The 18506-nt window shown below is 37.3% G+C and overlaps 1 protein-coding gene and 1 pseudogene across 2 annotated transcripts in view; both read right to left on the bottom strand.

The window, feature by feature from the left end:
- The window catches only part of LOC127439682 (mitogen-activated protein kinase 1), a 54010-nt gene extending 45561 nt beyond the window's left edge, over positions 1-8449 (bottom strand). For both annotated transcript variants that reach the window (XR_007897008.1, XM_051695929.1), the window contains exon 1: positions 8036-8449. Coding sequence is in view for 1 of the 2 variants with exons in the window: in XM_051695929.1 (XP_051551889.1) it covers positions 8036-8181 (146 nt within the window). In the remaining variant the exon portion in view is untranslated. The remainder of the gene's footprint in view (positions 1-8035) is intronic.
- Positions 8450-13741: 5292 nt separating this feature from the next.
- The window catches only part of LOC127439693 (protein phosphatase 1F-like), a 28434-nt pseudogene continuing 23669 nt past the window's right edge, over positions 13742-18506 (bottom strand).

Raw genomic sequence — 18506 nt, 5'->3', positions numbered from 1 at the left:
ACATCAGTATTTAAGTGGTCTTTTACATCCGATGAAATAATTCCCTTTAAAGTCAACATGAAATTATAATTGAAAAAAGCAGGTTATTTTCCTCAATAAACTGAGGCATCGATATATTAATTAGCCAACATTTAAATTAGAAGCTTAATTTTTGTGCTTTCCAGTTCAAGGTCAGTTGGCCTTCTGTTAAAGTAGTCTGGTGTAATAGCTTTGAGAGAGCACAAAGGGGTGATATAACATTTAAATGTACTTAAAGGGATAGTTCACCCAAAAATGAAAATTCTCTCATTATTTATTCACTCTCATGATATCCAAGGTGTGTATAACTTCTTTTCTTCAGCAGAACACATTTGAAGAAAAATGGAAAAACATCTTAGCTCAGTAGGTCCTTAAAATGCAAGTGGATGGAGATCAAACTTTTGAAGCTCCAAAAATCACAGACAGTCAGCATAAACAACTCCAATGTTTAAATTAATGTCTTCTAAAGCGACACGATCACTTTTGGTGTGAAAGATTAATATTTAAGTGCTTTTTAACAATAAAGCATTGCTTCTGGTCAGCAGCGGTATGCGCGTGACGTAATCATGTTGGCACGTGAGACACGCGAGAACTGACGCATGTGCGACACAACCGGAAGAGCAGCGCTGTTTACAACTGAGTAGGAAGAACACTGTAGAGAAGCTTAGTTGGTTTGGGTTCAGATCTGTATGTTTGTTTACTCACAATGGTGCGTTTGTGTGCTTATCCTGGATGTCTCAACAGAGAGAAGAACGTGAGATTACGTCCGTAACATGGCAACGTGAATACATCACGAGAGACCACGTGATCTCCACCCTCTCGTGAAGCTTACCGGAAGCGATGGTTTATAGTTAATAGTACGTAAATATTCATCTTTTTCATGTTATCATATCATTGATCATTTCAATTATTATTACTACTCATGAGGGTGAGTAAATGAGAGAATTTTCATTTTTGGGTGAAGTATCCCTTTAATACAGAAGGACGTGTCAGGTGGCAGTCCAAAGTTGTGAAACTAGTCAACATACACACAAAAGTTATGAAGATTTTTGCACTTCTTCAAGAATGACAAAGTGACGTTGATGAGTTTGCAGGTTAGTGTACAAAACTGAATGATTACAAATGGCATCTTTTTTTATGCAATTTCTCTGTATGTAGCCTTGAATAGGTTTCATCCAAGCTGTCAAACCACAAAAAGACATATTTGTAACTGAAAATACATTAGCCTTTTACATATAGGCTATATAAAAAATGCATACACACAATATAACACCCAGTGATGGCAAGAGTAAATAATCTATGTCCTTTCAAGGTTTTTCCTGCATTGAAAATTTTTTGGTGGCCGCCGAAGCTAAATTAAGGCCGCCGAAGCAAATTTTATGATATTCATCTTGCTTTCGCCAGTTTATAAGTGCTAAATACGTGGAACGCTTATGCGTGTGAGGTGCGTGCGTGACAACCAGGCTTTCCTCATTATGTGAACTCCGGTGACAGGATAGCACAGAGTGGATTACATGCACGATGAAACTGAGCTTCCCTTGATGTATTGGTGCAAACAACAAAACTTATGCGTGAGAATTCACTATTTTAAAGCACTATGGAGCAATTCAACCATTTCAAATGCCTAGACAGCTCTGACTTTCTGAACAGCACTTACGAAGGTAAGAGAAAACACTTGCCCTGTGATTATTGATTAGTATTATTGATAAGTGATTATTTTTAAGAAAGACTAACTACTGTAATCGGGAGCCAGACATGGTCGGTCTTGTGATTATAGCATTACAGATGCAACTGTTAAATACTGAAAGAACAATGGTAAACATAAGGGCAAGAACAATGTAGAATAAAAGTCTGGACCTTTATATATTATGAATAAAAGTCATTTGTAATATATTCCTGATTATGTTTGAAATTGAAAAAACTGACCTGGGTTGGCTTCAGATGTTCCTAGAATCAAAATGATTCCCAAATCATTAAGAGACTGATAAAAGGAGACAATATCTGTTATGGCGTAGGAAACAAACATTTTCTTCAAATCAGTTATGCTTTACTCATTAATATTATATTTAGGCCTATAGATATAAGGTGTTAAACTAGTTTGATTTCACACAGCACCTTGAAGAACAAAAACTGTTGAATTCAGAAGTTTCTAGAGTCTAGATGCTCAGATGACGAAACAAATAATATTCATTACAAACATGAAATCTTAATATTAATTGCAATAATAATAATAATAAAAAAAAACATATGTCAGCCACCACGAAGACCATTTTTGACCCAGGAAAAACCCTGCCTTTGCTCATGATGTTGTTTTCAGTGTATGAGCAGCTGGCTCTACACATTCACTTTGAAGTGTGCAGCACATGCACGCTATATACTGTATTAATTTCATCCAAATCAGGTATCGGTTGAGCCCGATGCAAATCCAATACTGTGTTAGTAATAGTCGTTACTGTGAAGCTCCAAAAAGACATAAAAGAACCATAAACGAAGATTAAAGTAGTCCATATGACTCGTGCAATTTATTCTAAGTCTCTTGAAAACAAATAATAGTTTTGTGAATTACAAATGCCTCATTTGATAAGTATATATTAGGGTTGCACAGTATACCGGTGCTACGGTAGTATCGCAATACTAAAACTTCAAAATACTGCACATTTTGATGAATTTGTTCATAATACATAAAGGTCCATTGTTCTTGCCCTTATGTTTACCATTGTTCTTTCAGTATTTAACAGTTGCATCTGTAATGCTATAATCACAAGACCAACCATGTCTGTTTGGCTGTAGTGAAATTCATACAAATTCATACAAGTGCAGTCGTACGATATCATACGAATTAGCCAAATTTAGAAAATTTGTATAAATCCTTACAATTTCACCATGAGAGTTTGTAGATCCATCAGTTATTTTCACCACTTCCGAAACAAGTGGAATGGCTAGTTTCTAAGAACAACTATTCTTAGTAACACAAACTGTGTTAAGAATTAACACACTATCGTGTGGTATCATGATACTACTTGGTATCATGACACTTTAGCTGGTATAGTATCGTAAGATATGATTATGGTTTCGTGACAACCCTAATATGTGTGTGTGTGTGTGTGTATGTATATATATATATATCAGAATCAGAATGAGCTTTATTGCCAAGTATTCTTACACATACAAGGAATTTGTCTTGGTGACAGAAGCTTCCAGTGCACAAACAATACAACAAGACAGAGATAATAATAAAAAAAAAATAGAATAAAAATAAAAAGTGAATAGAAAATAAAGTATATATAGAAATACATAAGACAAAAAAAAAACTATAATATATATATATATATATATATATATATATATATATATATATATATATATATATATATATATATATACACACACATATACATATACATATATACACACACACACACATACACACAACCGGTCAAAAGTTTAGAAACACATTCTTTATTATAATTTTTTTTTACACATTTTAGAATAATAGGAAAGTCATCAAAACTATGGAATAACATTAATGGAACTATGGGAATTATGTTTTGACTAAACAAAATCCAAAATAAATCAAAACTGTGTTATATTTTAGCATCTTCAAAGTAGTCACCCTTTGCCTAGAATTTGCAGACATGTACTCTTGACATTTTCTCAACCAACTTCTTGAGGTATCACCCTGGGATGCTTTTTAAACAGTATTGAAGGAGTTTCCATCTATGTTGGGCACTTATTGGCTGCTTTTCTTTATTATTTGGTCCATGTCATCCATTTAAAAAATGTTTTTATTACATTTTAGTTTTATAATGAAATAAATGAATATGGTGGCACAATTATATTTTTGTCTACAAAACTAATTTCAAACATTTAAGCATACGCCTTCAGATCAAAAGATTTTTAAGATCATAAGAAACATTTCAGTCAAGTGTTTCAAAACTTTTGACTGGTAGTGTATGTATACGTATATGTATGTATGTATGTATATATATATATATATATATATATATATATGTACACACACACATACATACATATATATACATACATACACACACACACACACACACACACACACACATGCACACACGTATGTACAAATACAAATCTGTTATATACAGTGCAAGGGAATGTATGGCAGAAGAGGTATGGTATGTTGGATAAATATAAATAGACAGCTGTGTATTGCACATAATTATTGCTCAGTGGGGCAGTTTTAGCTGTTCATGACATGGATAGACTGAGGGAAAAAACTGTTCTTGTGCCTGACGGTTCTGGTGCTCAATGCTCTGTAACGCCATCCAGAAGGCAACAGTTCAAAAAGGTAATGGGCAGGGTGAGTGGGGTCCAGAATGATTTTTCCAGCCTTTTTCCTCATTCTGGAAGTGTGTAGTTCTTGAAGGGAGGGCAGAGGGCAACCAATAATCCTCTCAGTAGTCTAAACTGTCCTTTGTTGTCTTCTGATGATATATATACACACGCACACACACACACACAGTATATGTGTGTATATTTATGTATATATATATATATATATATATATATATATATATTGCGATTTGATAAATATATACTCAGCATGAGCAGAGTGTTTCAGTGAATGTGTGCTGCAATATGGGAGCGCTACTCACGAACAACATCTCAGATGTAGATGCTCAGTAGTTCGGTTCACCTATAACATGCACGGAGAACGCCACCGGAGGAGCATTTAACCAGAATTTAAATAACAAGCGTATTAAAATTGTGATATAGGTCACACACACAAAAAGAAATTCTGACCTTCAAAATGAAAGCCAGAGAGTTTTAAAGTTAAGATGGAATAACTGAATATTACTATTGTATAATACATTTCTAAATGTTAATAAATAATACTAAGAAAATTGGGCTTATATCCTATTACATCTAAAGTGAACAAAATAATTTTAAGCCCAGAAACAAGTTGAAAAAATGTGCAAAGAAAACTGGCTTCTTTTCTACTGAAGACTCTTACATAAGTTACTTTTAATTTTGCTGCTACATCATCCAGTAGACTAGTTGACACTTAAGTTTTTCTTAATAGGCTACATATTTACACATGCCGCCACCTCGGATTGGAATCTTCTCCAGATGGAGATGAAGCTACAAAACTTGGTGTCTTATAGTCATTTTAAAATTTTATTACGTAACCTAGAGAGTGAATTAATGGTGCGTAAATGTTTTTAACTGGCTGTATGTTTTTATGTTGCATTTAGTATTGTATGTTGCAACTTTGTTGTATAATTGTATATGCAAACTCGGCTGCCTATCTCGGCCAGGACACTCCTGTAAAAGAGATTTTTAATCTCAGAGAGTCTTTTTTTCCTGGTTAAAGTTAAAATAAAATAAAATAAAAATAAATTTATATTGAAATAATGTGGAGTTAGAGGTTTGTTTCTTTTCATATAAAAGAGTACCCCCAATCAGTTCCACACAGTTAGGTATAAATATTCTACACTTATTAAGGAAAAAAAAATTAAAAATCAACGATGGTATCGCATCAGTTTTGGCTGATACTGAGATTTCAGGTATCGGAACTGGATCGGAAGAGAAAAAGTGGTATTGGTGCATCCCTAGTAAAAATTCGGAAAGGACTACAGACAGTGAGTAATAAATTTGACCTGGTATTCTAGGTTTCAAGGAAATCTGATGGCTATCAAACTACCACAAATTACTATTGTACACGTCTAGCATTACTGGTTGTCAAAAACCACTGCCAACGATTGCAACTGGTCTTGTTTTGCATAATATGAGTCAGGATGACCGTCACACCAAATGCGCTTCCTCATGGAGACAGAGGTATTATGCAGGATGCAAAATCCATTAGAATATCCAGAACTCCCAATCTGCAGTGCAAAATGTAAAGAAGTGGAGAAGTAGTACAGACCAAACATTATAACATCGCATCATTAGGATTATCTGCACTAGGCAAAAATAAATTAGGTAAAATTCACTCTAAGTATTATCCAAGCAATATAATGACTGTGTGTAGGATACTTGTTTGATGACATCATCATCCATTTGTAGGGCTACTGCAAAAACAGATTTCAGCAACATCATGGATTGAAAATTATGAGCAATTTAATCAGATTTGTTCCTTTCTGTCTCATGCTTGTGTCATATCATTCCTAAATAAATAGTGATGATTTTCAGCCATATTTTAAATTCGCCAAAGTAGCACCAACAGCATGCATTTACATAAAGAGAAAAAAACTAGACATTTTTTTTTTTTGGACATTAACATGCATGCTTGTTCTAAAGATTTTTTTTCTCTTCCAGTATGATAAAGGTATTGGTATTATACTCTGTTGATTAATAAATTATTACATCAAATCCTTCTTTGTACCCAAATTCCTTTCACTTACAGCAAAAAGCAATAAAAAGGCTGTTGTCGGTCACAAGTGTAGCAACATAAAGACTCCAGTACCATTACAGCATGTTCAGCACAACATGTTACAGGCCGAATGACTGTCAACCCAGGGTGGCTTGTTCTACTCTCTAGCTATTGGAGTGGGTGTGAACCATTCATTCATTCATCCATCCATTCGTGTGAGAAGAGCAAAATGAGGCCTGCCAACGATGAGCTCATTCGTTTAGCCAACGGACTCCTCTCAAAAGAACAGATGGGCAATCAGTCTGCAAAACCAAGCCAGTTAGTCTCTTAACTGTAATAAAGAGCTAGCTTGGAACTTACCCACAACAATTCTATTTTGTTATACAATTTCAACACCATTTACACCATTGAAAATTTCCATCATGATTGACACTCCAGCACTTCAACAATCAGAAAAATAGGTTAAAGGTCGGTTCTGATAGAGTCGTAGACAGCAGGGAAAAACAATGCAAAATGCAAATAATAAAATGCAATATAATTGTGTATAGTTAGGATAGCAAAATAGGCTTAACTTAAAAAGGGAAGTCGAAAAGGCTTTACATATCTTTTGTTGTTGACATTAAAAGCAGTGCATCACAAACTGTGTGGTATTTTGGTGCAAATTCATCGGTTTCTGGTAATATAGCCAAGTACATATAATAATATAGCATTACTGGCCCAGTGTTTCACACTTCTGCTGTTGGTAATGCATTTAAAAATGTGTCAGTTTTACTTCTCTTATGTCATTTCGCATATAACATGTTTTAAGGGCATTTTTTAATCTTCGGTCAACACTTCTAAACCGGTGTTAGGTCACCTGGCCTTGATGTCCAATGTAAAATCTGGGTCCTACCACTGCTTTACAGTTTGTTCCCCTGTGCATTTATACAGTCCCTGCCAGCTGTACTCAACCTTGGGGAGTCTGTGCCCACGCCTTCTTGGAGAACCATGCCACCTTGACATTACTGGAAAAGCAATGCGTAAATGTCTTACAATCACAAATTACACCTTACATAAAACTGATTTCGGACCTGATGCTTGTTAGCCCAAACAGCCTAATATCTTGGTATCTACAGACAGGAACTTCACATAGATCATGCACAAAGCGCATAAAATAATAGGCAACTTTTGCACAGCCTGCAAATCTGCGCACTGCAGTGATGATATTGTAATCTAGGAGCATTATGGGGAATTTAATTAGAATGGCATCAAGTCTAAATTCCAAAAGACTGATACTCCAAAATAAGCAACCTCATGCAACCAAATATGCTAAAGAGAAAAACACCACGTAGCCTAAACAAAATTTGCAATGCAAGTTAATTAATAAATGCATCTCTCATAAGCAACCTTCACACATTACTTTGACAAATGTTAAGACCAGTATGAACTTGTTTCTTATTGTCAATAACCATTTAAAACCAGTAGGGAAATACTTTCAATGTCCACCGTAACCATTATAAAGAAAAGTGCATGCAACTGGTTAAGACAAGCAATACTAGTCAAGACTGGGGCTGGTGCGCTGCGTTGTGATTGAATGAACAACCCCGTGCGAGAAAAGGAAACATTATTACAATACTTAGAAAAACAACGGTAACAATGCGGAAGCTGGTTGTAAGAATAACCGCATCTTACCAAACCATGCCATATGCACCCTCTCCGATGTACGAGAGGTTACTGTATCGCGGCCCGACATCGAAAGCTTGACCGCGGACCATCTCGGCACCGGATCCGGGGTTGGGGCCGCCGCCAGCAGGGGCAGAAACCGCAGCTGTCGCCATTGCTGAGAATCCAAACTGCCCTTACACGCACAACAAACGCGATTTTCTTCACAACGCAGCTTCTAACGACCAAAAATAAATAAATCTTATGTTGAATAAAACACAAAATAAAATCTGTATATGCGACGTGTTTAACCTGAACGGACGAGTGAGAGGAAAAGAGTGGCAGCGCTGTTGTTGACAGGCATATATATGTATAATATAGTGATGGTAATCTGCGCGTGAAACTGCAGGCAGCAACTAGCGCGAGCGAGCAAGAGTATTGCCGCAGGAAATAACGGAGATCACGTGTGCAGGGAGCGGAGAGTGGTTACCGTAGAGATAGAAGTTACACTCACTTTAGTGCTTTAGCGGAAAAGTCAGGGGAGGATAACCTGTTGATAAAACGAGATTTAGAATGAAGTGATGGTGTCATTTAAACGTATAGCCTGCAAAAAACATAAGCTCCATCAGATGTTTTTTGTGTTCTGTCGAGAGATATAAGTGCGTATTTCCTGAGAGGGTTTTAAAGACCGGCACTCATACTTATGGGGATGCACTTGAAAACTCACAGCTTCTGCATTCGGATGAATCTCACCAAAACATGTCCAATTCATATTTCATATCAAACTCACACGAAAAAAAACCAAGCAATTATAGCAGAAAATTAAGCTTTTATTATTATTATTTTTATTTAGACATTATTTCCATGACAATTAAAGGGATAGTTCACCCAAAAATGAAAATTCTTTTCTCACCCTCATGCCATCCCAGATGTGTGTGACTTACTTTCTTCTGCAGAACCCAAATGAAGATTTTTAGAAGAATATGTCAGATCTGTATGTACAACCCCCACCCCATTTTGCCACAACTTTGGAGGTATGCTTGTGGTCACTGTCCATTTGGAAGACCCATTTGCGACCTAGCTTTAACTTCCTGGCTGATGTCTTGAGATGTTGCTTCAATATATCCACAAAATTTTCCTCCCTCATGATGCCATCTATTTTAGAAAGTGCACCAGTCCCTCCTGCAGCAAAGCACCCCCACAACATGATGCTTCCACCCCCATGCTTCACGGCTGGGATGGTGTTCTTCGGCTTGCAAGCCTCACCCTTTTTCCTGCTAACATAACGATGGTCATTATGGCCCAATAGTTCAATTTTTGTTTCATTAGACCAGAGGACATTTCTCAAAAAATTCAGATATTTGTCCCCATGTGCACTTGCAAACTGTAGTCTGGCTTTTTTATGGCAGTTTTGAAGCATTGGCTTCTTCCTTGCTGAGCAGCCTTTCAGGTTATGTCGATATAGGACTTGTTTTACTGTGGATATAGATACTTGTCGACCTGTTTCCTCCAGCATCTTCACAAGGTCCTTTGCTGTTGTTCTGTGATTGATTTGCACTTTTTGCACCAAACTACGTTCATCTCTAGGAGACAGAATGTGTCTCCTTCCTGAGCGGTATGATGGCTGCTTGGTCCCATAGTGTTTATACTTGCGTACTATTGTTTGTACAGATGAAAGTGGTACCTTCAGGCATTTGGAAATTGCTCCCAAGAATGAACCAGACTGGGTCTTGGCTGATTTCTTTTGATTTTCCCATGATGTCAAGCAAAGAGGCACTGAGTTTGAAGATAGACCTTAAAATACATCCACAGGTACACCTCCAAAATCAGTACACCTCCTATCAGAAACTAATTAGCTAATTGTCTAAAGGCTTGACATCATTTTCTGGAATTTTCCAAGCTCCTTACAGGCACAGTTAACTTAGTGTATGTAAACTTCTGACCCACTGGAATTGTGATATAGTCAATTAAAAGTGAAACAATCTGTCTGTAAACAATTGTTGGAAAAATTCCTCGTGTCATGCACAAAGTAGATGTCCTAAACAACTTGCCAAAACTATAGTTTGCTAATATTAAATCTGTGGAGTGGTTAAGAAGTAAGTTTTTAATGATTCAACCTGTGTATGTCAACGTTATATATATATATATATATTTATGAACACTGAAAATAATCTGGTATGAGATACCTTGCAACTGCGTGACCGTGAGTCTGTCATAATCAGACAAAAAACTGAAGTCCCCCCTCCTTTGTACATGTTGGTATTGCCCAACTATTGTGCAATAACCTCTAGTGTAATTGGCTGTATCATGTGGTGCCTGCTACTTTTCTCAGCACTGGCTAGGATGGGCCAATCACAGTCGTTTATTATTACTGAATAAGGATTTGTAAAACGTGCTTTTATAAATAAGTGAATGGTGACCAGAACTTTGAATCTCCAAAAATCACAAAGGCAGCATAAAAGCAATCCATAAAGCTCCAGTGGTTTAATCCATGTCTTCATAAGCAATATGATAGGTGTGGGTGAGAAACAGATCAAAAAGTCATTTTTTACTATAAACCTCCACCTTTGACCAGTAGGTGGCGATATGCACGAAGAATGAGAATTGCCAAAAAAAAAAAAATAGAATGTGGAAGTGAAAGTGGAGATTTATAGTAAAAAAAGGACTTACATTTTGTTCTGTTTCTCACCATATAATATCTCCTCTGAAGATATAGTTTTAACCACTGGAGTCTTATGAATTACTTTTATGCTGCCTTTACCATTCACTTGCACTGTATGGACCAACAGAGCTGAGATATTTTTCTTAAATTAGGTAGGATGAGGAAGAAACCAAGATTCAGTTTAGGGAGATTTGGTACAGTATATACACAAGTAAATTATATTTAAAATTAAATAAAATTATTATTTTTTTATTTTATTTTGTTGCTAATTGAGAAGTAAATTAATTAGTCAGTAATACATAATTAAATACTTACTGGATAATAATGGCCCATTTAAAGAGTTTTAATACATCATTAGTTTTTGTTTAAAGTTTTGATCTATAGGCCTTACATTTGTTACATTATATTTGCTTCACTGTATTTCTGGGTTATGAATCAGCTACACAAATTTGCGTGTAAGAGTGTGCAAAACTAAGGTTTTGTGAAAGCAAGTGTATAATTGTGTGGTTTACTTGTGCCAACCATACTAGAGAAAGCTAGACAAAACAAGTGTGCTTACTAGTGCAATTGCAGAAGAAAATGTTGAAAAATAGAAAGTTAAATACTGTCCACCAAACAGAAGTGAAAAGTCCTTTATTCACATTATGTCCGATTAAAGCCCAATTTGTTTACACAGTAACTGGTTCCAAATCCACAAAAAGAGGCATGCTTCATAGAATTGCAGAAAAAATAATGCCATGGGACAGCATTCACATTTGGTATTAGTGGTATTATTTCATAAAGTATAAAACTTTATGAAATGTTACTGGTACACAATATTAGTTGTAGAGGTAAATGATGCATAACATTAGGTAACTAATAGGTCCAAATAGGTCAGCTCCCTTGTATCAGTTGAGTTGCCTATGCAAAAAGGATTCAAAGCAGATTCTATAAAAGTACACAAAGATAAGGCACTTTATCATATAATGCGAGAGCTGTAACACATCTGCCATGTGTTCCCATTATATTTATGTTCACTCTTTAGTAATACAGCAAGAATTACAAAAAGTCCTGTGAAAAAACTGCAGGCGAAAATGTCTCTACAAAAATGGACACAATCAACGGATACATTTCGGTATCTTTTCTTTCTACTGGAAAGCACTTGTAGTTCAGTGCTTGAACCCTTTTAGATCCAATACTGTAATATTACATACAAAGACAGTTAACAGCAAAACATACATTTTGAATAGATGAAATGTTCAGATGGACAATTTCATTTGGCACTACTGGGAGCTTTAGTTAAAATAAGGCATTGTGCATTTACAGCAATATATGGGGGGTAAAAATCTATTATCAAACAATTGTGATGTCACAATGCTATCCCATCATTGGCACATGCTACTTTATAATAAACAATCAGCGCAGATGATGTGCATAGATATACTGGCGCTGATGTGACAACACCCTTTATCATTTAGAGAATTTGCATTGCCAACCCATAATGAAATAAAGAAATATTTAGGATTCTGCACTATATCTAGGTCACTAATCAAATAATAATATGTGACTTTGACCATGTTAACTTCTTTGTACAATTTGTTATGGAAAAACTACATTAAATAAGAAAATTCTTTACAAGTTAGGCAGGGACAAACTAAAGACAATCTCCCATATTCTTGCCAAATCAACATACTGTAACATCACACTCTCTTCACCTTCCTCATTAGATATCCATTAGGTTAGCTCTATTCTTGGCCTTATCACATTATCGTGACTCTGCTGCTATATCAGCTACTCATCACGAGGCTTTCAAAATATTGAGCGGCCGTAACGTGAGAACACTTCAGCATGCAGGGCGAGTGGTTTGCTAGGCAGCGAGTTTGGCAATGACAATATAATACCCCTACATGCACAAGCCAGTATCAACACTGATATTTTAAAAAGGCACTGTAACAAAATGAATAAGGAAATAATATATGCACAAATAAAGGGATACTGTGCATTTTAAAAAACTGCTTCGTAAAAACTGGCAGAAGCACTCAGCAACAGAGAGAAGATCTTGGCAAAGTTAGACTTACAAGTTTGGCACATTAAAGAGCTCATTTACACAGTACAGTTCAGTCATAAATACTTGTTTGTTTTTTCAAATAAATAACAGTATTTAAAATACTAATCACCTACAACACCGGATTAGTACAACTGCTAACAGACCTAAAGGCTTTAACAATCAGTTATTTCAATTAAAGGAAAAAGTTAGTCACATTTCATTGTAAAGCCACTGTGGTTCAAAATACAATACAATGCTATGCTATGTCTGTTAAGATTAACAACACCTGTTTTTACTCCCCTGTAACAGTCATTTAAAATAGGGAAGCACAACCACCAAAGTGACACTTGGAATAAGGATCACCTTTTCTTTACACACACCTCAAAAGGTATCACATTCTTTATGACATATTAAAGGAATGTTACAGGTTCAATACAAGTTAAAGGGATAGTTCACCCAAAAATTTAAATTCTTTCATCATTTACTCACCCTCGTGCCATCCCAGATGTGTATGACTTTCTTTCTTCTGCAGAACAAAAATGAAGGCTTTTAGAAGAATATCTCAGCTCTGTAGGTCCATACAATGCATGTGAATGATGGCCAGAACTTTGAAGCTCCAAAAAGCACATAAAGGCAGCATAAAACAATCAATACGACTCCAGTGGTTAAGTCCATGTCTTTTGAAGCGATATGATAGGTGTGGGTGAGAAACAGATCAATATTTAAGTCCTTTTTACTATAAATCTCCATATTCACTTGCACATTCTTTTGTTTTTGTCCGATTTGCATTCGTAGTGCATATCGCCACCTACTGCTTCGGGCTGGTCAAAGGTGGAGATTTATTGTATAAAAGGACTACAATATTTATCTTTTTCTCACCCACACCTATCATATCACTTCTGAAGACATGGATTTAACCACTGGAGTCATATGGATTACTTTTATACTCCCTTTTGGACCTTCAAAGTTCTGGTCACCATTCACTTGCATTGTGAGAACCAACAGAGCTGGAAATATTCTTTTAAAAATCTTCGTTTGTGTTCAGCAGAAGAAATCAAACACATCTGGGAAGGCATGAGGGTGAGTAAATGATGAGAGAATTTTCATTTTTGGGTGATCTATCCCTTTAATACATAATGTTTATGTTTTGTGGCTATACTTTTGAAACTGTGTGTATTTTAATGTTTGGGATTGGCCTCAACTAATTACACTGTAAGTGCCTATAACTGTAACCTCAATTTTCTTGAAATAAATGAGGGACACAACAAACTTATTTTTGTGGTAATCAACACTATGTCCCAAATGCTGTTCAGCTTAACTTGTATTGAACCTGGAACATTATTTTAAAGGAATAGTTCACTCACACAGTCATCATTTCCTCACCCACATGCCATTCCAAACTTATGACTTTCTGTCTTCCACGGAACCTGGAAAGGAAACATTAGGCAGAATGTTAGGGATTGACAGCCTCATACACCATTCACTTTCACTGTATGGAAAAAAGATGCAATGAAATAAATGGTAACTGAGACCAACCATTTTACCTTACATCTCCTTTTGTGTTCCACATAAGAAAGTAAGTCATACAGGTTTGGAACTATATGAAGGTGAGTAAATGATGACATAATTACTGGCAAACTGTCCATTTAAGCACCAGTAAATGAGAAAACCTGTTACAAACAAGGCAAGTAGTTAGTAGATGGAAACATCTCATTTAAAAAAAGGCAAGTTAGGATTTAGCAATAAAGTGAGTTAATAAATGACCAAGATTCAAGACATTCTCGGAAGAAAAACCAAATGCCTTTCACTGGTGTTCTATACTTTCTTCTAAATGTATGAATGGACTCGTTTCATACCACTTTTGGATGACCTCACCTGTTGAAAACAAGTCAAATTCAACAACTCTTTGAAAACATCATTCCCAGGAATGTTTCTCAACCAGTGGAAGCTGCAGATGGTGCAAAGTCCATCAGCTCACATTGGCTTCAATGTGAATTTTTTTCCCTTTTAGATCCCTGCTACTTCTCCAGTGGCTCCTCCCTCTGTTCCAGGTGTCTTCTCGTAGGTCAAAAGTTGCTGCGGTTCCTTTAGGAACACCACGAGAACAGTGATGTTATCACTGGAACCAGCAGCCTTAGCCTGGGTCACCAGATTCTGAGCCACTTCCTCCCCTGAGCTGCTGCCCTCTCTTAGAGCTTCCAGGACCAGGCCCGGGACCTCACAAGGCCGAACCACGTCAAAGAAGCCATCACAGGCCATGAGGATATAATCTTCACCATCGTTCAGCTGGACTGATGAGCTGTCAGCATCATTAGAAACATACAGGTGCATCTCAATAAATTAGAATGTCGTGGAAAAGTTCATTTATTTCATTAATTCAACTCAAATTGTGAAACTCGTGTATTAAATAAATTCAATGCACACAGACTGAAGTAGTTTAAGTCTTTGGTTCTTTTAATTGTGATGATTTTGGCTCACATTTAACAAAAACCCACCAATTCACTATCTCAACAAATTAGAATATGGTGACATGCCAATCAGCTAATCAACTCAAAACACCTGCAAAGGTTTCCTGAGCCTTCAAAATTGTCTCTCAGTTTGGTTCACTAGGCTACACAATCATGGGGAAGACTGCTGATCTGACAGTTGTCCAGAAGACAATAATTGACACCCTTCATAAGGAGGATAAGCCACAAACATTCATTGCCAAAGAAGCTGGCTGTTCACAGAGTGCTGTATCCAAGCATGTTAACAGAAAGTTGAGTGGAAGGAAAAAGTGTGGAAGAAAAAGATGCACAACCAACCGAGAGAACCGCAGCCTTATGATTGTCAAGCAAAATCGATTCAAGAATTTGGGTGAACTTCACAAGGAATGGACTGAGGCTGGGGTCAAGGCATCAAGAGCCACCACACACAGACATGTCAAGGAATTTGGATACAGTTGTCGTATTCCTCTTGTTAAGCCACTCCTGAACCACAGACAACGTCAGAGGCGTCTTACCTGGGCTAAGGAGAAGAAGAACTGGACTGTTGCCCAGTGTTCCAAAGTCCTCTTTTCAGATGAGAGCAAGTTTTGTATTTTATTTGGACACCAAGGTCCTAGAGTCTGGAGGAAGGGTGGAGAAGCTCATAGCCCAAGTTGCTTGAAGTCCAGTGTTAAGTTTCCACAGTCTGTGATGATTTGGGGTGCAATGTCATCTGCTGGTGTTGGTCCATTGTGTTTTTTGAAAACCAAAGTCACTGCACCCGTTTACCAAGAAATTTTGGAGCACTTCATGCTTCCTTCTGCTGACCAGCTTTTTAAAGATGCTGATTTCATTTTCCAGCAGGATTTGGCACCTGCCCACACTGCCAAAAGCACCAAAAGTTGGTTAAACGACCATGGTGTTGGTGTGCTTGACTGGCCAGCAAACTCACCAGACCTGAACCCCATAGAGAATCTATGGGGTATTGTCAAGAGGAAAATGAGAAACAAGAGACCAAAAAATGCAGATGAGCTTAAGGCCACTGTCAAAGAAACCTGGGCTTCCATACCACCTCAGCAGTGCCACAAACTGATCACCTCCATGCCACGCCAAATTGAGGCAGTAATTAAAGCAAAAGGAGCCCCTACCAAGTATTGAGTACATATACAGTAAATGAACATACTTTCCAGAAGGCCAACAATTCACTAAAAATGTTTTTTTTTTATTGGTCTTATGATGTATTCTAATTTTTTGAGATAGTGAATTGGTGGGTTTTTGTTAAATGTGAGCCAAAATCATCACAATTAAAAGAACCAAAGACAAACTACTTCAGTCTGTGTGCACTGAATTTATTTAATACACGAGTTTCACAATTTGAGTTGAATTACTGAAATATATGAACTTTTCCACGACATAATAATTTATTGAGATGCACCTGTATGGCTTTTGATCGAAGTCACCTGTTGGGAAAAGGGTGGTAGGACAAAAAAATAAAATAAAGTGTATTATTTACATATTTGTTTGAACATATTAAGCTTGAAAACAGCAAACAAATGCATCCATTTGGCAGGGCTGGGTAATTGATATAGATTCATAGATGACATTTTATTCTGATTCAAATCAATTTGCTTCCGATTTTGATTGGATTTTTAATACCAATTTCACTACCACAATAAAATACTAACTATTCTGAGCAAACACTGTTTAAAATTATGAAGTAATTATTCAAGACAATTAAACAGTCGTTAATAAAAGTAAAAATAAAATATAGCTGGAAGCAGCGATGATGGGCCCAAGCACAACTGGTCCATTTCCATCCGGTGGCTTTCAGAAAAAAATGCAAGTTGAACACATGCATTTGGCATTTGACATTTGACATTATTCTAAACATTTTGAAGCAATTTGAGTAAATATAAGAGGATTATTTTAAAGTCTGTGTAAGAGCCACACTTCCTGCTGCCAGGTGGCCCTATAACTGAGCGCCAAAATAGTCAAATCCATGTGATTAGCCCCCAAGACAAAACATCTAAATTTTGATCTAAATCACACATTGCACACAAAAGATATGAGACACTTCCTGTTTAACATTTTCCACCATTAATTTAATGCCTCGCCATGGTAACACCATTCGATATATCAAAATCTGTTCGCAATTTAGCATCTTCAGTGTCTTGGCATAATGCTGTCTTAATGTGGTGACAGTCTCATGAATCACCATGGAAGAGTATTTAAAAGTTCAGAGACTGCAATATTCAAAAATCCAAAATGGCCGACTTCCTGTTGGGCGGACCTAATGACTATAATTATGAAAGATGTCCGGCTTGATGAGAACTATTTTTATTTTATATGAACATAAAAAGATTTAACAACTAAGACATAAACTGAACAAGTTTCACAGACATGTGACTAACAGAAATGGAATAATGTGTCCCTGAACAAAGGGGGGGCGGGGGGTCAAAATCAAAAGTAACATTCAGTATCTGGTGTGGCCACCAGCTGCATTAATATTGCAGTGCATCTCCTCCTCATGGACTGCACCAGATTTGACAGTTCTTGCTGTGAGATGTTACCCCACTCTTCCACCAAGGCACTTGCAAGTTCCCGGACATTTCTGGGGGGAATGGACCTAGCCCTCACCCTCCGATCCAACAGGTCCCAGACGTGCTCAATGGGATTGAGATTCGGGCTCTTCGCTGGCCATAGCAGAACACTGACATTCCTGTCTTGAAGGAAATCACACACAGAATGAGCAGTATGGCTGGTGGCATTGTCATGCTGGAGGGTCATGTCAGGATGAGCCTGCAGGAAGGGTCCCACATGAGGGAGGAGGATGTCTTCCCTGTAACGCGCAGCGTTGAGATTGCCTGCAATGACAACAAGCACAGTCCGATGATGCTGTGACCCTCTGCCCCAGACCATGACGGACCCCCCACCACCAAATCGATCCCGCTCCAGAGTACAGGCCACAGTGTAACGCTCATTCCTTTGACGATAAACACGAGTCCAACCATCACGCCTGGTGAGACAAAACCGCGACTCATCAGTGAAGAGCACTTCTTGCCAGTCCTGTCTGTTCCAGCGAAGGTGGGTTTGTGCCCATAGGCGACGTTGTTGCCGGTGATGTCTGGTAAGGACCTGCCTTACAAAAGGCCTACAAGCCCTCAGTCCAGCCTCTCTCAGCATATTGCAGACAGTCTGAGCACTGATGGAGGGATTGTGTGTTCCTGGTGTAACTCGAGCAGTTGTTGTTGCCACCATCCTGTACCTGTCCCGCAGGTGTGACATTCAGATGTACCAATCCTGTGCAGGTGTTGTTACACGTGGTCTGCCACTGCGAGGACGATCAGC

The sequence above is a fragment of the Myxocyprinus asiaticus genome, chromosome 4 (genome assembly GCF_019703515.2).
Source record: "Myxocyprinus asiaticus isolate MX2 ecotype Aquarium Trade chromosome 4, UBuf_Myxa_2, whole genome shotgun sequence".
Lineage (NCBI taxonomy): Eukaryota > Metazoa > Chordata > Actinopteri > Cypriniformes > Catostomidae > Myxocyprinus > Myxocyprinus asiaticus.
Note: the sequence above shows the minus strand (reverse complement) of the source record. Positions and strands in the feature narration are given on the sequence as shown.